This window comes from Sceloporus undulatus, chromosome 6 (assembly GCF_019175285.1).
Source record: "Sceloporus undulatus isolate JIND9_A2432 ecotype Alabama chromosome 6, SceUnd_v1.1, whole genome shotgun sequence".
In the NCBI taxonomy this organism is placed as follows: domain Eukaryota; kingdom Metazoa; phylum Chordata; class Lepidosauria; order Squamata; family Phrynosomatidae; genus Sceloporus; species Sceloporus undulatus.
This window is the reverse complement of record NC_056527.1, coordinates 60125086-60149616: the sequence shown is the minus strand read 5'-3', so window position 1 is coordinate 60149616 and position 24531 is coordinate 60125086. Positions and strand designations below refer to the sequence as shown.

General features: G+C 42.8%; 1 protein-coding gene across 1 annotated transcript in view; it reads right to left on the bottom strand.

Annotated features, from left to right (window-relative positions):
• The window catches only part of ITGA9 (integrin subunit alpha 9), a 288073-nt gene that overhangs the window by 240384 nt on the left and 23158 nt on the right, over positions 1 to 24531 (bottom strand). The window contains exons 2-4 of the mRNA XM_042475622.1: positions 13162 to 13289; positions 11467 to 11573; positions 4734 to 4857 (exon numbers count right to left, since the gene is read on the bottom strand). Of these exons, the coding sequence (XP_042331556.1) occupies positions 4734 to 4857; positions 11467 to 11573; positions 13162 to 13289 (359 nt within the window). The remainder of the gene's footprint in view (positions 1 to 4733; positions 4858 to 11466; positions 11574 to 13161; positions 13290 to 24531) is intronic.

Genomic DNA, 24531 nt, shown 5'->3' with positions numbered 1-24531 from the left:
TTTCATTGCTGTTGTGGTTGTTTTGCCTGACAATGATTCAAAATGGCAGAAACCACCCACAAATGCTGCAGTTAGGCTTTTCCACCCACTGCAGAACCGCACTTCACTTGTATGCCTAGTTTTGATGTGACATCACTTCCACAATGCCACCAGCGTGAAGGGAAAGCGTAGAGATAAAGATGGGCATCCACTCCCATATAAATTGCTCACTTCCTTAGCAGTTTTATGCCTGTCAAGATATTCCCCATCATCAGAGCAGAAAGTAAACAGTGAAACCCAAAAGAAACAGGTATTCAGAAACACAATCATTCATACTTATTACTTCTCCCTTCAAGTATAATGACACTTGGATTTTCTTATGCTCAGCAGACCTGTGAATCTATGTAACAACTTTACACAAAATGATCACAAGGCACAGCTCTAGTTAAATATCTTCAGTTACATTCTTTTTTTCTTTATATAAACTGCGGAGAAAGTGGGAAAAGCCACTATGTAGCATTTGAGATGAATTGTTTAGGACCTCATGTTCTTACCTTCTAATCATGGGTGATATTAGGAATGTGCCACAGGGCTACATGCATTCTTTCTACCCTGATTAACTGTGTGTAAATCCTGCCAAACCATACACTTTTGGATCTAACTTTGGCACATATTGTGGCATCTTGTTAGTGACTAATAAGCATGTAAGTGTGGCTTATATGTGCATATGTCACACCCTTCAACTGTCCAGTTTGGCTGGGACAGACCCAGTCAATTCTCTACTGTCCCACTCTCTCAGCTGCTTAAAAAATGTCCCGGGTGACTGCCCATGAGAGGAAAGTTCTTCCAAAATCTGACTGCAGACACAGGTTTACAACCTGTGTTCTAGTATAAACAGAACATTACTATGAATACACACAGTATAGATGGAATACTACACTCCACTATGGCTCTTTCTGAAAGGTGAGTATGGGGAGAGACTTCTGCATGAGATGACAACAAGGAGACAGGAAGCAATGGAACCAATACCCTAGTCCCAATTTGTACCAAGCTAAAAAATCTGAACACAGGGGTGTAGATAAGATTAAAATGTTCTCAGTATGAGTCCAAATACTCAAAGAAATAAACATTACTAACAAGGCTCCTTTGATTTATGAGAGTAATACCTTAAACCAATGGTTCTCAACTTTTGGTCCTCTAGATTTTTGAGACTTCAACTCCTAGAATTTCTAAACAATGAACATATTGACTGGGATTTCTGAGAATTGAAGTTCAAAACATCTGGAGGCCCAAAGGTTTCCTTAACCAGTTGCCAAGTGTAGAATATCAGTAAGTGTACAACTTGGCCCACTTTTCTCCTTGGCCATTTTGGGTAATATTCAAAAATATAATAGACTTCCACTTACCCTAAATAGCAGGTAGCCAGATTATATGAACTATCGGGCCATATCATACTTTCCTCTTTGTGTGCTGGGATGTTTAATCAGACAAGGTGTCAGCTAGGAATTGTTGATATCATGCAGGGACGTAGCCGGCGGGGGGGAGTTGTGGTGTCCGAACCCCCCCCCTTCCGTTAGATACAATGAATGGTGTGTGCTGCTGCACTGCCGCACTCAAGTCCCATTATAATGGTGGCACTTAGTCTGGACTCCCCCTTCCCAAAATCCTGGCTACGTCCCTGTATCATGGCTGCTGATAACCATGGCCAGAAGCCTAAACTATTCTTTGCTGTTTTCTTCTTGATCTGTTTCTGTCTATCTTGGTTTTCATTCTTCCCCAGATCTACTCTCAATTACTGCTAGACAAAAGATGGCGACCCCTTGGTTGCCCAAAACATTTCAGACTTGAACTCCAAGAAAACCTCAGCCAGCATTGTCAATTATTAGAGGTGTAGCCAAAAATAACTGGAGAGCAAAAGGTTTCTTACTAAATACCAGCTGCAGATTTCAACTTCTCCAAGAGACCCCACATAACCCTTTTGGCAGCAGAACCCACTATGCAGCAAGACTCCATGGCAGAAGGAGAGGGAAATATTTTCTTATTGATCAGATATGTATGCTCCATAAAGACACTTCATAACAAGCTGGTGTGTCCAATCTATGATAGGATAAGAAAATTCCACATGGAAAAAACAAGTGAAAAAATGTGTACCTCCACTACACATCCACTAGGATACACACCTGCACATTGCTAGGGTAATGCAGCAACAATATAGGGGTATGCTCTGGTCTTTAGCCTCTCTCACATATTATGTGCATTAAGAGGATCTCCTTGGTGACAGACACTATATAGCCACACATTCCACTCTGTCCTCAAAATCACACCACTCAACTCTACCATTCTCTTCTATCACTATTTTCTCATAATTTCTGAAGGGCAAGATGTTTCTGCACTTATGGAAATTCTTCACATGCTTCAGAAGTCTGATTATACAAATACTGGAGGCTCCCTACCGCATACTGTGGTGAACACAGAAACAGTTATGGGAAGGTGGACACAAAGAGTGTCCAAAATTTGAGGAAAGCACTACATACATATTCACAAGTGAAAAATAAACAGGATTATCAGGATAGACAGACAGACATATCCTTTTTAAATCTGTCTCACTAGTGCAAGAATTCTTCCATCATTCACATACCATAAAACTGTTCATTATACAAACCTGGAGCTTTTTTCTTCACAAGGAAAAGTTAATCCAGACCTGGCTAGCTCAAAAGCTTGTGTCCAGTAAATACTGAATCACTGTTTAGCTGCTAACTGCATCCTGTTCTGTTTCTATCCCACCCTCAATTTCCATTCATCCTTTCTCAAAAGCTGCAGACTCCCAGCCAAAAATTTCATTGTTTCTTCTTGGAGGGTACATTAAAAAAGATTATTCTAGGAAGGGAGGATCCCTGTCAATTTGAAGTCAGAGCAATAGAGCTCAGCCATCTCTTTAGAGGAGGACGGAGCTAATTAACTGCCTTTAAAAGCTGTGAGTTACAGAGTTCATGAAAAGCAAACTCAGTCACCCGCTGTGACAATGCAACTTGGCAGCTGACACACCAGCCCAACAAATCCCCAATTTTCAGCCCTATTTGGAACACAATAGATTGCACAATCGGTTACACCAGAACAACCAATTCTAAGCTGGCTGCATTGTGGCTTTTGGGTCCACACACTTCTATTTTTATACCAATTCCTGGCTGATATCTGGTTGCTGAGATATTTTTGCTGGGGAAAAAAAGAAGAAGAAGATAAATATCTGCCCCCTCCACACACACACACACACAATATGCCACATTCACACAGGCAGGCAACAGCCTCTATTTAGGATTTCTGCACAAGTAACAAAAACACGCATGCTATGGCATGTATGACGCTCTCAGTCCTTCAAGACCAGTCCTGCCAACAGAAAGGGAAAAAAACAATCCAAGCCAATCTTCGAAGTGGGAGGAATTTTATGGCTTCCTTTCATTTTATTACAGATGAGCTGGAGCTGTGGGGCCAAAGATGGAACCAAAACCAGACGATTCTCCTCCAATTGTTAAGTCTGCAAACACTTTGTTAATGCTCTGAAGCACTAACAGTTACGGTTTCCAGACACATAACAGTGTTTCTTAAAAGGTTGAGGGTTTTTTTTCTATTTTTATTTTTTTTTCTTTCTCTAGTTAGCCAGTTGTTACACAGAAGGGCTAACAAAACCATGAGCTACAAAATCCAGTTTAATTCAGATCTTTCCAGTTTTGTTGTAAGTGCTCACTCTGCCTCCACTATTTCTGAAGTTCAGTCCAGTCTCGGACCAAACTCAGTATCTAGAAAATCAACACATAGGATGAGGCTCACTCATGCCTTTCTCATAGAAGACAGAACAATATAACTCTATTTGATTAATCAGTTAAGATCTATGCTCAAACTAAATCAAATCTGGTAAACCTCACTCTCTAGCACAACCATTCAACCCTGCTGTGGAGGGGAGTCACCGAATAATGACTACAGTTTGGAAGAAAAGGCCACCACTTTATTAACACAGCGGTAAGGTGGGGTTACCCTCCCAGCATGAGGTCTGGATCTGTCATCAACCAATCCCTGACTGATTGATAATCTATGATAATAAGAGCATGAAAAATCATGCTCAAAATTCTGCAACATAGACTACCATCATATATGTAGAGAGAAATCCCAGAGGTGCAAGTGGAGTTCAGGAAAGGAAGAGGCACAAGGGACAATATTGCAAATATATAATGGTTATAGAGTGCACTCAGGAATTTCAAAAGAAAATCAGCATGTGCTTTATAGATTATATAGTAGAGCCTTTTACTGCATAGATCACAAAAGGCTATGGATAGCTCTTAAGGTCATGGGAGTGCCACCACATTTGATAGTCCTGATGAGAAATCTCTACTTAGGATAAGAGGCTACTGTTAGAACAGAATATGAGAGAAACATAATGGCAAAGGGGTCAGGCAAAGCTACATTTCATCACCCTATATGTTCAACTTGTACACAGAAAATATCACACAAAGAGGAGGTATAGAGCTGGAAAAGACTGGCCAGTAAAGCTGGCTTCCACGGAGCTTGGGGATGTGGCATTTAGATGCCTCACACCCCCAAGATGTCCAAAACCTTAGGTATCTACATGTCATTCATAGTCACATAAGGAAGAGAGTTTGTTGAAATGTATCGTGTATCACCATGGCCATGTGGGGAAGTGAATGGTGAACATGTCCATTCACAAGTCATAATCAAAAATAGAAAGATATTTTTTTTCTTACCTTCATAGCAGGGCAATAACTTTTTACCATTGGGCCCCAGATTAGGTGGGATGATGTTGCAAAAACCATGTGGAAGTATGTACTCTGTCTCATAGTAGATGTTTTTCCAACGATGTGCACAAGCCTGAAATGAACAAGTAGAAAAAATAATTTTTCACACTTGGCTGCAATATATCAATGGCTGGAACATACTGTTGTTTCATTTCTTTCAAAAAGGTGAAAGTGGAAGAATGTATGCATTATTTCCATTCTGGGCACACTCCTCCAACTAACATCTCCATTCAAAGATTCTTCAGAAATGTGTGGTGCATCACTAAACTTCAAACTCTCTTTGGCCAGAGACAGCAGTAAGACAAGATAAATCATCTTTGCTTGTATAAATAGCAACAATTGCCCATCAGCAACATGTATTTTCTAATCTACAGATTCAGATCAAAACTAAACTTTAACAATGAACATTAAATTTTAAAAATAAAAATTACTTCATTATATACCCAAACTCTCCATCTTCTAAAATAGGTGGCTACAATGTATTAACCCACATTCAGATCGGCTGAAGCATTCTCCTCTGCCTTTCCAGCCCTCCTAATTCCTCACCTTGCCCTTTCCAAGTTATCTCACTTCAAGATGATACAAAGAGTGATGTCAAGACAGAGAGGACTTAGAGAGATGAAAGTCAGCAGTGGTTTCATTTGTCAAGGATCCATCCACTCCAAGCAGAGTTGACAGAAGACATTTGCTGTCTGAGACAAGGAAATAACAATGTCCCTTTCATTTCTGGAATCTTACCTTAACACTGGCAACAGGTTATCCTCCATAAACCCTAAGCATTACATTTGAGGAATGGCAGGCTGCCATCTAAGAGAAAGGAATGGAGCTGAGGAGGAACAGTAGCCATCTCTGCTCCAGCATTCACAGAATACATGGCTTCTCCACCATGGCAATTGTATAATGTTCCTCACTATCTTATTAGCTCTCTGGATGGCTTTCCTTTCTCTTTTCTGCCACTAGGCTGTTTATCTGTGGTAGAACATGACCTTAATTCCTTGCTCAGGCCTTCAGCACATGACTATATCCAGAACATATCAAGAACCCTGCTGAATCTTTTGTGACTGGGCAGACATCAATTGACCACATTAATGAACATGAGGTCTCTCTCACTCCTCCTGCCAATGTACAGAAGAACAGCATATGCAAAACCAAAATGCATAGACCGCTGGACCACAAGTGATCACACTGCAATATGAACAACGGAACTGTGGTTTCCCACATGCCACACATGCAAGCCCTGGATAGTGCAAAGCAAAGGCAGGCTTTTCTCTCCAGATGTGTATATGGAAGCTTTGAAGTAACCTGACCCTACATGAGATCTTATTCAGGAAACTGGAGTGGCTTACTGCTCCTTCAAGATCAGCCCTACCATTTAAACACAGTGGAAACTTGGGTGGCAGATGCTGGGGTGTGAGGATAGTAGCAGCTCCCTCCCAGCCATTTCTTCTGGGTTCCTTGGCCATTCTTTTGCTGGAGTTAAATGCTTTGTTTTCAACAGAGCATGAGGGGGTAAGCTAGAACAGGGATTGCAGAAGGTACTCTCTCATAGGCAGCTTGGAAATAAAATTCAATTGCCAGTCTGGTCAGTTCTGTATGTGTGTTTTTTCTTCCTCCATCATAAACTGCCATCTTGTTCTTTGCCTCAGGCAGAAAAATAGCTTGGCCCAGTGTAATCTCCAGCTACTTAGAACAACTACTTTTTATTATTATTTATACTCCACTTGTCCCCCAAACCAGGATTCAAAGTAGCTTACAATTATAACCAAGGACAATATTATTAAAATATACAAAAATGGAATTAAACTATTAAAAAGGTTAACACAATAAAAAAGCAATTTAAAGCATTACAATTTAAAAAGTACAGCACACTTTTTGAAGCCATTTATTTTAAAATGTTTTGTTCTCAAAAGCCTAGCTGAATCAAAAAGTCTTTGCCTACTGACACAAGGACAGCAAGAAGGCAGCCATCCCATCCTCTCTAGGAATGGAGTTCTAGCACCTAGGGGCACTCACAGAAAAGGCCCAGTTGCAAATTTCCACTAATCATGCTTGTAAAGGGCTTCTCCTAAGGATCTCAGGGCCTGGGCAGGGTTGGGAGAAGATATGGAATGAGGGGGAAACAATCTCAGGCGCGTTACAGACCACCTGAAAGCGCCGGTTGCTGCGTCCGGGAACCGCAGCGCCCAAACCGCGCGGTTCCCGGACGCAGCAAAAAAGAAGCCCAAAAATGGCGCTTCTTTCTGCACCCCGGAAGTGGCACCACAAGGCGCTAGTTGCGCACTCACAGCATCACTTCCGCCGCATGATGTCCGGAAGCTATGCGTCCGCGACATCAAGATGGCAGTGCTCATGTGGACGGGCACCGCCATTTTGTACTGACCCAGTCCGTACTAGGGTTGAGGGGCGTCTAGAATAGATGCCCCTTTCTAACCCTAATACTCCCCTTCCTAAACCTAACATGTACTTTCGATGCGTGTGTAACGCACCTCAGTTTCAAAGAGGAAAAAAAACCAGGATTTTCAGCAAAGTTTAAAGGCTCATTCTTTCATCTATTTAAGAGTAATTTGCAAAAAACAACTCTTTTAGGAGCATTTGTTGTTATACTTGAACACCTATGGTGATGTTATCAACACAGAACACATGCTGTAGATTCATTTCTTTTTAACATGCTTTGCTCAGCAATGTGAATGCAGTTTGTTACTGAATAAAGATGTTTCTCACTTCCGCCTATTAATGCCACTGGCCCTAAGCATCTTTGTGAAGCTTGCCCATGTCAGAACAAGGAATGTAATTCTACAAAGGATGTTTATAATGGCACTCAGCTTTGACAGCCAGATGTATGTAAGGAAGCTCATAAGAAAATGAACTCAGTTATTTGCTCTTTTAAGCTGCCCCAGTCATGGTTTTAATTCCCTACACAGGCTGCATTCAGACTCTTTTTTTTTAAATCATGAAATATTTATATCTAGAGTGTTCAGGAAATAGCTTCTCTCGTGGAGCATTTCCACTGTGAATACAAAAGGCAGATATACATTTAATGTAAGACAGTATCCTACAGACATACATGCATTAAGGCCAACTTTTATGCAAGTCCGCCAAGGAAACCTGAGAACAGAGCATGTCGCAAGAAGGAAGGAATTCTGAATACAAAGAAAATTTATAGCCAATACAAATCATAGCAACAAAAGGCCCCTTTAAATTATGGCAATGTAAATAAAGCTAGAAAAAGTGTTATTCCTAATTTATATATTTATTTTCTAAGTTAGTAAAAGCTGTCATGGCCTGCACAAATTACTCAAACTCTCATAGAAGAGTATTCAGGGCTGCTATCAATGGGGAAGATCTGTAGCATTCTGTTGGCACCACTAGGAATTATTCAGAAATGAACATTTGAGACAAAAGCAGGAAGCAAAGGGGGAGAAAAGGGGAAAGGAAAAACACTGGTGTCATGTTAACTATGTTGATGTCAAAATACAACCTGAAAAGTAGAGCCAGAAGCAGTAATGGCTAGTGGCCTGCCTCACCTTGCCAGGCGATAGGAAGGTGCCTCATCCCTCCCAGGCTCAGACCACAGAAAACCCCTCTCCAAAAGTGTAAAGAAAAAAGAGTTTAGAAAAGTTCCCTTTTTGGACTGTAGCTCCCTGAATGTCCCAGCCAATGACCATACCAGTTAAGGGTTCCTGGGAGTTGGAAAACTATGTTCTCTCCCATCAGAACATAAGGGGCATCTTAAACTAACTCAGATTATTTGTGCATAAAGCCCAGTATTGTCTGTTCTGGGTCTCCCAGTAGCAATGCTCCAGGATCTCAGGCAGAGGTCTTTCAGATGAACTGCTACTGGTTCCTTCTTTTTTAAAATATAAAGGTAACAGGATTAAGCCTGAGCAGATGCAAAGTGTGTGCTCTGCCCCAAGCTATTGTCCCTCCAATAGTCAAAACCACTGACATTGTTAGTCTTCTGAAGTAAATTCCTCCTTTCTGCCTAAATTAGCTTTGAAGAAAAAATCAGCATCAATGTTAGTCATGGCTGATGGTGATGGGAGCACTTCAAATATAGTCCATGCTTCTAGAGCGCATTGGGGTGGGTGGGAGTTTCCCAACAAAATAATTTAAATGTTTGTATTTTCACTAACATAAATTTGACAGGGCAACACAGAGGTCCACCAGCTCAGGCCACATAAGGGGCATGCGCAACCTCTCTATCTGGGGTACTTGCTCACCTAAGGCAAGTTCTTGCTGAAAGTAAGATGTAAACCAAGGATTTCCTGGCTCACAGTTCATACATGCACAGCCACACTCTAGCTCCCATGGGAATTAAGTTAACATCAAAAATGCCTTAAGCATGACAAAGAAGCCAGTAAACTAGGACTACAGTGATTCACCGACTTTGGTCTCAAGATATTTTAGGACCAAAAAGCACAGACAATGATCAATGATACTGGATGTTGTAGTTCATCTGCATCTGGGGAGATCAACTGGGGATCACTGCACCAAGATCCTTAAACCAAGAGTGGGCAAAGTGTGGCCTGCAGGCTGTATGTGTCCCCTAGGGTCATTTTTGTGGCCTCTAGGGGTAAAAAAAAAAAGTTTGCTCCAAATGCACTGTAGGGGTGAGGGTGGGGGGAATCTCCATTACATCTAGAGCCACTCCTGGGCCACCAGGGGTCAAAAACAATTTTTGCCCCAAAAAAATGTTTTTAACTTTTTTTGACCCCAAATGCTTCAAAATGTCAACAGGAGATGTGGGATGCATTCCCACTTCATTTTGTGGGTCCCCTGGGCCAGATTACATCCAGAAGAGGCCTTTTGGGACCACCAAACATGATAAAAATGACCCATGCCCCTAATAGGTGTTTGGGGGCAAGAACTATTTCATTTCATTGGTGCAGATAAACTAGTGAATACTACCCTCCAAGGTCTCTTAAGAGGCCAATGTGGCCCCCTACCCTTCCACAGCTGCCCAGCCCTTTCTTAACCAACAGGCCCTTTGGTTTGAGCTAGTTTTCCTATTATGAATCGACATACAGAAAGTGATAAAGATGAGTGATTCAAACCCCAGCACTAAATAAAAGAAGCTACAATGAAATTAGAAAGTGAGGGAGGGGGGGTTTGCCTATACCCACTTTATCTGGGAATAAAACACAATAAACCCAATACATTTTACTTCTAACCATGTCCATATTGATGTGCACCACTAGCCATTTGTCTTTTTTTAAAAAAAAAAAAGTTTTGTTTTTTTTAAATGTCATGAATTTTGGAAAAGAAGTAAGTTAGGAGAGAACAAATTGTATGATAAATGGGGCAGGCGCTCAAAAGAGCAAAGATTAAAATGCTTGTGGCTTTTCTCCAAGACTTAATGCACTGTCCCGAGTTACTTTTCCAGCACATGTCATAGGACTGTAAAACTCATTCTAGCATAGGAAGAACAAGGAGTGTCAGTTATGTTATTGAAACACTCAGATTAATACAAACACTAATTCTCATGTTGATATTTCAAAATGCAAGAGACTTTCCAAAATTGTATTTTAAGTTTATCCTGTCAGCAATTTATCAGCCTTTTTTTTTTTTTTTTTCCTTCTGTCCCAAACTGATACTTAACAGATCTAGAGTTTAACAGAGTATTAGCACACTTGTGTCTCTACTGGCCAGTTTAAATGACTTTGCCTTAGGAAAAACACATCAATCCAAAGAAATTACAAATACACATCCTCTTGACCAAAATGACGTTCATTTAACATGGCAGTAGAATTTGCATGAAATATTCTTTATAATTTTTGGGATAAATATTAATGGATTTCAGTTAGGTTGATATTCTCACTCACCCAGAAAACCATTTAGACCTGATTCATATATACCAGAGGCAGCGACAGTTTTCACGTGGAAGAACAGCAGAATAGATACCAGGCACAAAGACTTACTCTAGTCAGAGATTAATTTTGATGGAAAGAAGAGGGTGAGATCTGAGAATGGAACTCTAAGGAGTCACCTAACAGGGTCACACAATCCCTTGCAACACACTTTGCCCCTTCGTGGGAGTAACAAGTGAAGAAGGATCATTGTTATTGATGATGTAGCAAACCTACACAAGGGCAGCTATTGAGTGTGAGCCATTATACATTTTGGTGTGTTTCCCCCCCCCCCATGTGCTTTCATGCAGGGGGGAAAAAGCCAATGCCTGCTGATTTCTGTATTTGAACTAGTGACCTCATACAGACCACCCACACAAATACGTATCCTTCAGTAGTCACTTACCTAATATGTAGCACAAATATAAATTTAAAGTTTCTAGTAAAATTATGTCATGAAGTATCATGTAACTATGATCTTGATTCACACAAATTTAACAGTTACACATGAAACATTTTTTTTAAAGTTGGAAAAAGGGAAGAAGAGCAGACGCATTCATAGGAACATAAAGTGCCATTTATTCAGTTCCAAGTCCTAAAGCCATAACCGCTTTGAAAAGGAAACCCCCTCAAGGCTGACAGATCCAGGTGTAAGAGCCCTCTGCTTTGTCCTTGGAATGTAATTTGTGTTTCCTTTTAAAGGAAGTGATTACAAATTGAGCTGGACTTGCAAGGCATCACAGTCATTGATAAAGAACAATCATTCACACACCTTTACTGCTGATGACAGTGGGACACTTCACCCATCAGTGATACCAAGAGAACTGGGAACTTACCAAAATACTTCCTCCAGCTATTGGTTGCCTTGCTAAAGTGACACCCATCCATTCTTCATCTCTGTCCTCTTTGCATGTCTTCCCACAAGGCATTCCCGGAACACTGGCTGAAACAAAGGACCAGAATAAAAATGAGATTATTTAATGAGAGTTAAAGATGACTTTGGATTCTTGACAGCCAGCATGGTATAGTGCTATCACTGCCACCACCAGGAGTCCCAACCTCCCCTCTCCACCCTGACACTCATTTCCCTCTTTTCCTCTCTTGTTCTCTGCTCTACAATAGCAGAATCTACCTTTTCCATGCAGAACAAAGAGCCTTCGCCCAATGGCCTTTATGCAGTGTTGGTGGCCTTTGCATAGCTGCCAACTGCATCGTCTTCATGCAAGTGTGGAACACAAAGAATGCATGCCTTGTGTCTGAGTCATGCAAAGGTGCTGCACTCAGGCAGCTACAGAAAAGTCACTGCTGCTGGGCAAAGGTCCCACAGCTGTGTACAGCTGTCCTGCTATGGTGCCTTCACTTGGTGGTGTCTTTATGCAGCTGCCTGACTGCAGCATCTTCAAATAGGAGGAAGCATAATGAATGTTTGGCTGGCAACCTGGTTGCAGAAAGATGGTGCAGCTGGATAGCTGCACAAAGCCCACTGTAGTCAGGTAAAAGTACTACAGTCAGGCAGCCACATGGAGCTGCTTGGCTGCAGTGTCTTTGCACAGTGGTGGCAGCCTTTGCACAGCTGCCTGACTGTAGCACCTTCACAAAGAGAAGCATGGAGAATGCATGGCTGGCAACTGAGGTGCACAAAGTGCCACATGTAGGTAAACATGTGAAGGCTGCTGCAGCTGCTCCTTCTGACCTATGCCATATTAGTACAGTACTGAACAGCCTCAGGTATCTCTCTTCCAAGGGGTTGCCAATCATCCACCTTACAGGCCCAAAAAATGCAAACCTGGTACCAGGCACTGCTCCTGCCTTTGGTCTGCTTAGCCAAGCTATGGAAGTAACCAAGGGAGTCTTTATACTGTATATAAAATGGTAAGCAGACTCAAGTCCTTATACAATATATAAAATGGCAGAGAACTAGAGCACCCATGGGGGGTTTTGGTATTCACATACAGTTATGGAACCAAACCCCCATGGATACAGTGATCCCGCTGTAGCTAACTGTACCACTTGTTGTTATATTTAGTCTATTCAAGATGAATCCATGTTAGTAAAATACTCTTAATAAGAGGATATTATAAAAGCAATGCATTGTTCAAACAAGCCAGCCAAGGTGGTAAATGACCCTGATAATTTTTCAGCCTCTAAATAGCCAGCCAGCTCAGCAGAAATGTGCATAACATGAATACTGAGCTGGTAAAGTTATTGGGAAAGGAGAAAAACTTCTAAAACACAAGCCCATGTCTTGTGGTTGGTCAGACATGAATGAAAAGAATTACATGCCCTGTCTATCTTTATCACAGACACAGTGGGATTTAAGGGACTGCAGAAGTCTAGCAGCACTGATATACAGCCACCCATAAATACAGCATTGTACAGAAAACAGAAGGGATACTCAGGAAACAGCAAGGCAGGTCCATGTTACAGGAAGAGTAGTTTTCACTTTTCCCAATGCATGATTCATTCTCCATAATGTCTACACCATGGATTATTGTTAATTCTTTAAACAGGATGTACACATACTTACATACCTCTACCCATGTCCAATTCTGTGCACCTCCTATCAGGGTTGGTGTGAACACGGCATTTAAAGACAGCTCCCGGAGACTTAAGTGAAGCACTGTATTTAGAATCTGCCTGTGGGGCACCAACCAAAATCCTGGAAATCAAGAAGAAAGGAATGCTTTATTAACACTTCATGAAATGAACATAGAGGCATACCTCAGTTAACAAAGCCAAAGTCGCTCCTTTCTACAAAATCTTTTTCTGCCCACCAGCCCCACTTCTTTTCCTTCTTGTCCTTCATCTAGCTAGAAGTTTTCTTTTAGCAGCATTGGAACTGAGAGGTTGTTGAGGAACTAGAATAACAGACTTCCAATTGCCAAGTTGCAGTCATGTTGCTGCAAGCAACATGACTGCAGTAAACAGTGCAATGAAATTTGAGCTGGGAAAGAGTCAGGTACTGCTCAACTGATCCTATTCTAGCTGTGAGTGGCTGCCTAGAACAAGCAAAGTAACAACAGCTGCCTCTAGAAGCCCTTTCTAAATATGCATGAAAAGTAAAACAGAGAGGGAGGAGGAAAAATAGAAAAATAGAAATATAAGTTTACCCACCAAAGTGAAAATCATAACTAAAGCTAAGACTGGGGAAAGAAGGGAAAAAAATCTCTGGGTGCATTTTGGAAGAAGCTTTCAAGTGGTTTGGAGAAGGCTCGACATGTTTTTATCTGCTTGTGCAAAGCTTATCTAACCCGGTTGTTTCATTTCCCATGTGCATACTGTAAGTTCTGAATAAAATCTATTAAGTTTTTATTCTGTTTTGAGTAAAACATATTGAAGTGCTCTTCTTTTTTTGTGGTGCAGGAACCTATATCTATTCTTTCTGTGTTATTTCTACCTCTGGTACCAAATTTTCTGTTACAGAAGTCATGTCCAGGAACACAACTACTTCATTAACTGAATTATACCTGTACAGGTTCCACAAGAACAGTTCCTTTCCTGACAAGCTAAGTTTCCACACCAGATTTGTAAAGCAATGGTGCAGGTCCATGTGGCACCTCAAGGAATTTCCTTTCATGAAATTTATTTATTTATTTATTTGCCACCTTTCTCCTAGAGTAGAACCCAAGGCAGCTCACAGAAGAAAATCAATTAAAACCTAACAATAAATTTTAAAACAATTAAAATAATTGTATTTAAAACAGTATAAAGCTATTTTAAAAGCATACAAAAATTAAAAATAAATATACCACACATGCCAATAAGAAGGCCCCCTGGGAGTGTGTACATATCAAAAGCGTGCTTAAACAAAAAAGGTGTTTGCCTGCCAGTGAAAAGAAAGCCCATTGGGGGGGCACCCTATCCTCTCAAGGAGAGGAATTCCAGAGGATGGGAGCAGACATTGTGATGGCTCTCTTTTGGGTCATCATCAAGCAATCCTGTGATGGTGGCAGAACTGAGAGAAAGCCTTGCTCTGAAGATCTTAGAACTCTTCCAGGTTCATATGGGAAGATAAAGTCTTTCAGATAGTCAGGAACTAAGCTGTATAATGAATTGTGCCAAGGATGAACCGGTAGCCAGTGAAGTTGTTTTAACAAGGGAATTATATATTCCCTATTACTGGCCCTGGTTAGCATTCTGGCTGCAAAATTTTGGATCTGCTGAAGTTTCTGAACATTTTCCAAAGGCAGCCTTACAGTAGCCCAAATGGTATAAAATTACAATATGTGCCACCATACACAGATTTGACATCTCAAGGAACGGGCACAGCTGGTGCACTAGATTTAGCACTGTAAATGCACATCTGGCCACTGCTGAAACTTGTACATCCAGGCTCAGTGTGTTGAGTTGAGTCTAGGAGAACACCCAAGCTGCATACCTGAGGTTTCAGAGGGAATAAAACCCCATGCAACACAGGTAGAGTCCCTATTACCTGATTTGCCTTTCGATTGATCTGGAGTACCTCTGTCTTTTTTGGACTAAGTTTCAAAACGGAGTTGAAGACCATCCTGTTCAGGGCAGCGTTCCCAGGCATTGCATAATTGTCACTTGCTATTTGATGTTCTTTTGTTGCCTGTTTTATTGAATCATTTCCTGTATTGCTATGTATTTTATATGTATTATCCTACTAGAGAGGCCCCTTCCCCACCACCACTCCCTTTGTGTCGTGTCTTTTTAGATTGCAAGCCTGAGGGCAGGGAACCGTCCAATTAAAAAGACTGTATGTACAGCGCTGTGTAAATTTACAGCGCTTTATATATAAAGGTTAATAATAATAATAATAATAATAATAATAATAATAATTTCTATTGGTTTACCCTTATCCAATCCATTACTGACAACAGAGGTTGGTTGAGTGCTAAGACAGCTTCCTTGGAATCAGATGGAAGGATAGGTAGAGTTGGGTGTTATCACCACACTGGGGACAACACACCTTAAAACTCTGAATGACCTCTCTCAGCACTTTTACGTAGATGCCAAACAGCATAGAAGACAAAAACAGAACCAACAGATCATCACACAGGAGTCCCCCAGTACTACCTTCTGAGTTTGCCCCTCCAAGAAATATCAGAAGTACTGCATAACAGTGCCCCAAGTTCCATCCCAGAGATCAATGCTATCAAAAACCGCTGAGGTCCGGCAGCACCAGCAGGCACGCATTTCCCCTTTCCAATTCCCTTCATAAGCCACCAAGATGACCAAAGCTTTCTCAGTCCTATAATGAGGCCTGAAGCCAGAGTGAAATGGATTTAGATTAATATGTCTCATGGAGAAACACCTGGAGCTTTGAGGCCAGACTCCAGAACCTTGCCCCCCCCCCCAAAAAAAATGTTTGTTGAGCCTAAGAAAACCCTATGAATGGGATCACCATTAAGTCAGCAGGCATCTTGAAGGCACATACGCACACACACAAAGTGACTCAAGTCAAGAGGCATAGGACATGGGGAGAATTCCCCCAACTGACCTCCCAAAAAAAGGGGGTTTTTTTGGGGGGGGGGGGAGAAAATACAACAGTTACTCGTGTATTTTTTTTCTCTTGGCTACAAATACACTGCCTCTCAAGCCAAATGAATAAAGGACTTGGGTTATGATTAAGTCTTTTGTTCAGCAACCACTGTCTGAATCCAACAAAGTGTTTTCTATTCTCAGAAAACAAATTATCCACAATCCATGAATAAACAAGACTTAGGCCAAAAACAGATGGCCTAAAGGGGCGGCAGCACCCCACCCCTTTGTACACCAGATCATGGCCGCAGCGACCACATGCTTCAGCCCCACTTCAATTTGGCCTTTTCCCAGTGCAAAAAGGAGCAGCAAAATGCCGCTCTTTTTTTACGCCAGAAAAAAATGTGTCCCTTTTGCCATTGCTGCAGCTCTTCTCCACTCCTGCGGCACGCAGCATGTAACTGCTGTGCCGCAGGAGCATTCCCACACTGCCCACCATCTGGGCAGGTAGGCGGTGTGATGTCGGTTCAGGGGTAGAATCAGGGCAGGCGGCAAGCGGGCACCATGCCCCCACGACACCCTGAATCCAGCTTTTTATGCTGGCCTGTTCAACCCCTTAGTTTAATGTATGGCTGTCCCACCAAAGCAAAGTTTCTTTGAAGTATTAATATTTGAACTATGCCTGGAGCAAAGAAGTACATTCCCTCTATTAAACATCAGACCTATACATGCATGATGTTGCATAAAATGCCACTCCAAAAATATTAGTTCACAAGATTCAGGACTTGAGACAACTCTATCAAGTGGATGATAAAAGACTTAACCAAGACAGTTCACAAATTAAAGGCCCTTCCACGCTATACAACAATGGCACTATGATTCCACTTTATCTGCCATGACAACATCCTATGGAATCCTAGGGTTTTCAGGGTGGGTTATTTAAAATCCTTAGCCAGAAAGCTCTAATGGGTCACTAAATTACAAACCACAGGATTCCACAGGATAAATTCATAGCAATTAAAGAGGAATCACAGTGCTGTAACAGTGTAGTGTGAAAGGGTCCTAGATTCCATACTGGTTTGGGGATTAATATATAAATTAATTCCACACAAGCACCTACATTATGAAAAACATTTTAAAATTTCTCACCTTAACAAGAGTTTCCTTCTGTTCTGTCAACTAAATCATTACTGTTGGATGCATGCCCCCATTATATTGGGCCCGAACAGACAGGCCAAAATAAGGCTGCTTCGGGTCACTTTGGAGGTATGGAGGTATGGAGCCCTGGTGGCGCAGTGGTTAAATGCCTGTACTGCAGCCATTCACTCAAAACCACAAGGTTGCGAGTTCAAGACCAGCAAAAGGGCCCAAGCTCGACTCAGGCTTGCATCCTTCCGAGGTCGCTAAAATGAGTACCCAGACTGTTGGGGGCAAATTAGCTTACTTGCTCATTAGCTTACTTGCTGTTCACCGCTATGATCTTTGGAATAGCAGTATATAAATAAAACAAATTATAATTAATTATTATGCTGTTTAAGGACTGGAGCGCAGCTTTGGCGCAGCTTCTGGCCCCTTCAGAGGCCTGTGTCATTTAAATAGCACACCTCCAAAGTGACCTGAAGCAGCTTTATTTTGGCCTGTCTGTTCGGGCCCATTGACAGCTTAGTTCACTTATTTACAGGACTATGTACAGTATGAGTGTGAATGTTGTGGCTGGCCCTTCAGATGTTCTTGAACTGCAACTATTCCTCACCACTGGAATGCTGGCTCACCCTATGCTGGCTGGGCTGCTGGGAACTGCAACAAGACTGGGGGGGGGGGGGCACATCCAACACCTAATATACAAGACCACTGTAGCGCATCCTGATAGAGCTCCTTAGGCTTTCAGGGTGGTTTCTAGGGGAAATAGAAGGACATAGAAATTGGATTGTCTTTGGATAATATACAGCTAGTGACAAAGTCTGAATAGAACATACCATCAATTTCTACTATGACTTTCTTGTTACTTTGGCATGAACAAACAAAACATTTTCTTTTCACTATACAGTGGTACCCCGGGATACGAAAGCACCGCCTTACGAAATTCCCGGGATACGAAAAAAATCCATAGAAAAAAACTGTTCCGGGTTACGAAGGTTATTTCGGGTTCCGAAAAAAATTTGGTGCTTTTCGGCGCTTTTTCGCACGAAATCGCGGCTTTCCTGCGCTAGCGCCTATGGCTTTTTCGGCTTGCGAAGGTTTTCGGGTTACGAATGGCGCCGCGGAACGAATTAAATTCGTAACCCAGGGTACCACTGTATCAGATCTTGGAAGATATAAATAGGACACCATTGTAGTTTTTAAAAGACTGGATCATATTTATATTATATTCACCTACACACTCACGCACACTTTCTTAAGATGCTAGACTGGCACTCTCCATGGGGCTCTTCTAGCTACAAGTGAAGACTTTTTTGTTTGGCAGGCCCTTGGGAACTGGGAAATGTTTTTAAATTGCTTTTAATTCTATCAACAGTTTAATTAGATTTTTCCTTTGTGTGTGTGTGTGTTTACTGTTAAGAGCTTTTATCTGTATTTCTTTCAATTTTTGTAAGTCACCTTGAGAGTAGGCGTAGTGTAGTGGTTTGAGCACTGGAATATGACACTGAAGACCAGGGTTTGAGTACCTGCTCAGCCATGGAAACCCACTGGGTGACTTTGGGAAAGTCACATTTCTCCACCTCAAAGGAAAGCAAAGGCAAACTCCCTCTTAAGAAATCTTACTAACACACACGCACAGGTGATAGGGTTGCTTTAGGGTCACTATTAAGTCATATGCATGCTCTGACATTTGTTGAAGGAAGGGAATTACATACCCATATTTAAAACAAATGTTGTGGAAGAAAAGGCTATATTCACACTTTTCCCACTCCTGAGTTTTAGAAGCTCAACTGTCAAAGTCACAAGACTTTAAAAGAGGCTACCTTATAATGAGCTGTGTTTTCACAAGTGAGAACAATTAGTGGGTGAGATGCTTAAATTATGGAAACATACAAAGCTGACAAAATAAGAGAAGCAAACACAAGGGAGATGGAAATGGCTGCTCTAAATACAGATGCCAAGGAGCAACTATCAAGATGGAGCGGGGGGGGGGGGGTGCCAATCATCACCCTTAAATATATATGAATGATTGGCATTCATTTTAACTTACTGACATCCCTGAGTTCTGGGGGGAACTAATGGAAGAAATATTCCCAGCATGTGGCCCTCTAGTTTAGCATTATAAGTGGATGGTAAGGAACACATTTCTATGATCTATTAAACAATAAAGAAGACCAAAGATCAAATGCAATTATGTTTTAGCTTCAAGCTCCATTAGAAAGGCCCACACCCATTTTCACCAAGACAATAACAAAAAGAATCCTGCAAGTTCATTCAGTGGCCAGTTGGAGCCATCGGTCCACTACAATACTGGTATATTTTTTAAAACATTTGTATTTATTTATTGTTTTATTTTATTGCAAGCCACCCTGGCATCTTTGGATCAAAAGCAGGATATAAATATTTTAATAAAGAAATAGATAGAAGTTCTGGATATATACATTTCATTGTTGTGTGCTAATGTTTTACTGCCTTGGGCCCATATTTCTTATCTCTGTTTTGTAGACATTTATTTATTTATTTGGGGTATTTATACCCAGCTCTTCAGCCCTAAAGGCTATTAATTTTGATGCTTAATGCTCACATTTTATTTGGTTGATCATTCCATGCAATGTTTTTGCAACGCACTGATTACTCCTTACTATATTGGTATAATAATTGATGTTTACACCTTATATCTTTTATGTTTTGAATCCACCATTATGTTTGGTATGCAAGCACATCTTTTCATGGACTTTGTTTACTCGATTCCTTCTACTAGAATTTTGTTACTGTAACTATATTGTAATTAGATTGATTTATATATTCAACAGTCCTGGGCTTCCAAAGCATTTTGGTTTGTTTTGAGAGCTAGATCTTTAGGTCCCAAATGACCTACCCCAGTGCTAAAGCCTACATCGTGGTGGCCAGAAATGGTTCCCAAGTGAGGGAGCCTTACATCCTATCTCTGAATCAAAAGCTAAGATTGTGTGCTACTGTTTGGTGTATAGTTATTTTGGATAGAGTTTCAGATGTATTGTAAGGTCACATGGGGAAGAAGAAGCAAGACCCTGATGCTGGGGGATTGTTGACATCTCCACTGCTCAATGCCATGGCAACATCAACAATCTCAGAGTGGCTCATGCTACCATGGCAACCCATGATGCTCAGCGTCTTTGTGACTCTCAGCCCAGAACTCAAGGGAAGTTGACAGTTGGAGGAGCCAAGTGGGCAGAGGGCTAAAGACACTCCACAAAAGTGAAGCTGGCTACATCTGGGACCAGAGAAGAAGGCAAGTCCACTCTTTTTGTGGACTTGCTAAGAGGGAGGCACAGTCGGAGGCCAGTGGAGATCCAGAGCCTGAAGCTGGCTTATGTCCGGCTGATGGACCTGGTGGAAACTAGTGGATGTTGGGGGACAGAAAGCGGTGGGGTCTGCATTCAGAAGCTGGTGGATGTCCTCTTTCGGAAACCAGCCGATGGATATCTGTGGACTGAAGCTGGGGCATGTCTGTGAATGGATGGAGAGTGGATGGTCTCTGGTGAAGGATCCTCTCAGAGGATCTTGCCCTCTGTGTGAGTGAGTGTGTGAGCGAATGAGCATGCGCGTGATGTCAGGACCAATAAACCAAGATTTGAACAGCTAGAAAAACATCACAGTGAAATTGCTTGACAGTTTATTTGAATTTTAAACAGAAGCTCTATCACAAACAAGTTAGTGTCAAATCTGGTTTGTCCAATCTTTAAGGATTCTCTTCCCAAGCCGCCATTTGTCCAGCCCCCAGGCCACGCTCTTTCTGTCTTAACAAAGAGTTCTTTAAACTTGCTGTTCCACCTCTCTATCACCTATCAATACATCTCTCCCAGAAAGGAAGGCATTGCTTTATTTGCTATCAAAGTTTTTCGGTCACCCCTTTCTTTGTGAAGCCTTGAGATCCACGTCCCCTACATATACGTGACCAACTTGTGTCGGTCGTGACTCTCCAGGGTCAAACAAATGGCACGCAGCCTTACATCGTTCCTCATTGGTCCCTGACTTTCCAAAGTCACAGCAGTTGGAAGGGTGCTCAACTTCAATCTTCCATTGGTCCACGACATTTTGGAGTCATACTGATTGGATTGCAGCCCGACCTCGACCGTCGTCTGTCCCTAACTCTCCAGGGTCAAACCGACTGGCTGGAAATTCTAGGTCAATGCAAATTGGTCCCTAACTTTCCGTAGTGATACCGATTGGCTTACAGCCCGATGTTGACCTTCACTGGTCTGTGATTCTCTGGAGTCATACTGTTTGGATGGCAGCCTGACACTGATCCTCATCGGTCCCTGACTCTTTGGAGTCATACCGATGGGATGGCAGCTTAACATTGATCCTTGTTGGTTCCTGACTCTCTGGAGTCATACCAATTGGATGGCTACCCAACTTCAATCTTTATCGTTCCATGATATTCCGAGTCATAGTGATTGGCTTGCAGCCTGTCTTTGACCCTCATTGGTCCCTGACTCTCTGGGGTCAAACCAACTGGCTGGCAGCCCTATATTGATGCAAAGTGGTCCCTGACTCTCTGGAGTCATACCAATTGGATGGCTGCCTGACTTCAATATTGATCAGTCCATGACATTCTGGACTAATACCGATTGGCTTGCAACCTGATCTCGACCCTTGTCAGTCCCTGACTGTCCAGGATCAAGCCGATTAGTTGGCAGTCTTACGTCAATCCAAATTGGTCCTTGCCTTTCCAAAGTCATACCGATTGACTTGCAGCCCGCCTGTGACTCTCGTCGGTCCCTGACTCTCCAGGGTCAAACCGATTGGCTGGCAGCCCTACGTCGATCCTCGTAGGTCCCTGACTCTCAGGGGAAATACCAATTAGATGGCTGCCCAACTTCGATCTTCCCTGACTTTCGGAAGTCAAACCGATTGGATGGCAGCCCGACTTCAACTCGTGTCGGTCCCTGACTCTCTGGGGTCAAACAAACTGGCAGGAAGCCCTACATCGATCCTCATTGGTCCCTGACTCTCCAAAGTCATACCGACTGGCTTGCAGACTGATGTCGATTCTCGATGGTCCCTGACTCTCTGGAGTCATACCAACTGGATGGCAGTGTAACATCAGTCCTCGTCAGTCTCTGACTCTCTGGAGTAATAAAAATTGGATGGCTGCCCAACTTCGATCTTCATCAGTCCATGACATTCTCAAGTCATACCAATTGGATAACTGCCCGAATTTGATCTTCATTGGTCTATGATGATCTGGAGACATAACGATTGGATTGCGGCTCAACTGCGACCCTCATCAGAACATGACTCTCCAGGGAAAACCGACTGGCTGGCAGCCCTATGTATCTCCAAATTGGTCCCTGACTTTGGGACATCCTACCGATTGGAAGGCAGCTTGACTTCAACTCATGTCAGTCCCTGACTCTCCGGGGTCAAACCAACTGGCAGGCAGCCCAACATCAATCCTCATTGGTCCCTGACTTTCCAAAGTCATACCTACTGGCTTGCAGCCTGATGTCAACCCTCATTGGTCCCTGACTCTCTGGAGTCATACCAATTGGAAGGGTGCCCAACTTCAATCTTCCATTGGTCCATGATGTTTCTGAGTCATACTGGTTGGCTTGCAGCCCGATTTCGACCCACGTCTCTCCCTGACTCTCCAGGGTCAAACTGATTGGCTGGAAGTTCTACGTCGATGAAAATTGATCCCTGACTTTCTGACATCATACCGATTGGCTTACAGCCCAACCTTGACCCTCATTGGTCCCTGACTCTCTGAAGTCATACCATTTGGATGGCACCCTGTCGCCGATCCCCGTCAGTGCCTGACTCTTTGGAGTCATATCGACAGGATGACAGCTTGACATCCATCCATGTCGGTCTCTGTCTCTCTGGAGTCATGCAAACTGAATGGCTGCCCAACATCTATCTTCATCAGTCCATGACATTCGATCTTCATCAGTCCATGACGGTCCATGATGTTCCCGAGTCATTCTGATTGGCTTGCAGCCCATCTTCAACCCTTGCCTCTCCCTGACGCTCCAGGGTCAAACCAACTGGCTGAAAGTTCTACACTGATGCAAATTGGTCGCTGACTTTCTGAAGTCATACCGACTGGCTTACAGCCCAACATTGACCCTCATTGGTCCCTGACCCTCTGGAGTCATACCTTTTGGATGGAAGCCTGACATCGATCCTCTTTGGTCCCTGACTGTCCGGAGTCATAGCAATTGGATGGGAGCCTGACATCGATCCTCGTCGGTCCCTGACTCTCTGGAGTCATACCAATTGGATGGCTGCCCAACTTCAATCTTCATCGTTCCATGATATTCCGAGTCATAGTGATTGGCTTGCAGCCTGTCTTCGACCCTCATTGGTCCCTGACTCTCTGGGGTCAAACCAACTGGCTGGCAGCCCTATATTGATGCAAATTGGTCCCTGACTCTCTGGAGTCATACCGATTGGATGGCTGCCTGACTTCGATATTGATCAGTCCATTATATTCTGGACTAATACCGATTGGCTTGCAACCTGATCTCGACGCTTGTCAGTCCCTGACTGTCCAGGGTCAAGCCGATTAGTTGGCAGTCTTACGTCAATCCAAATTGGTCCTTGCCTTTCCAAAGTCATACCGATTGACTTGCAGCCCGCCTGTTACTCTCGTCGGTCCCTGACTCTCCAGGGTCAAACCGATTGGCTGGCAGCCCTACGTCGATCCTCGTAGGTCCCTGACTCTCAGGAGTCATACCAATTAGATGGCTGCCCAACTTCAATCTTCCCTGACTTTCGGAAGTCAAACCGATTGGATGGCAGCCCGACTTCAACTCGTGTCGGTCCCTGACTCTCTGGGGTCAAACAAACTGGCAGGAAGCCCTACATCGATCCTCATTGGTCCCTGACTCTCCAAAGTCATACCAACTGGCTTGCAGACTGATGTCGATTCTCGTTGGTCCCTGACTCTCTGGAGTCATACCAATTGGATGGCAGTGTGACATCAGTCCTCGTCAGTCTCTGACTCTCTGGAGTGATACAAATTGGATGGCTGCCCAACTTCGATCTTCATCAGTCCATGACATTCTGGAGTCATACCAATTGGATAACTGACCGACTTTGATCTTCATTGGTCTATGATGATCTGGAGTCATAACAATTGGCTTGCAGCCCAACTTCGACGCACATCAGAACACGACTCTCTGGGGAAAACCGACTGGCTGGCAGCCCTACGTGTCTCCAAATTGGTCCCTGACTTTTGGACATCATACCGATTGGAAGGCAGCTTGACTTCAACTCGTATCGGTCCCTGACTCTCCGGGGTCAAACCCACTGGCAGGCAGCACTAC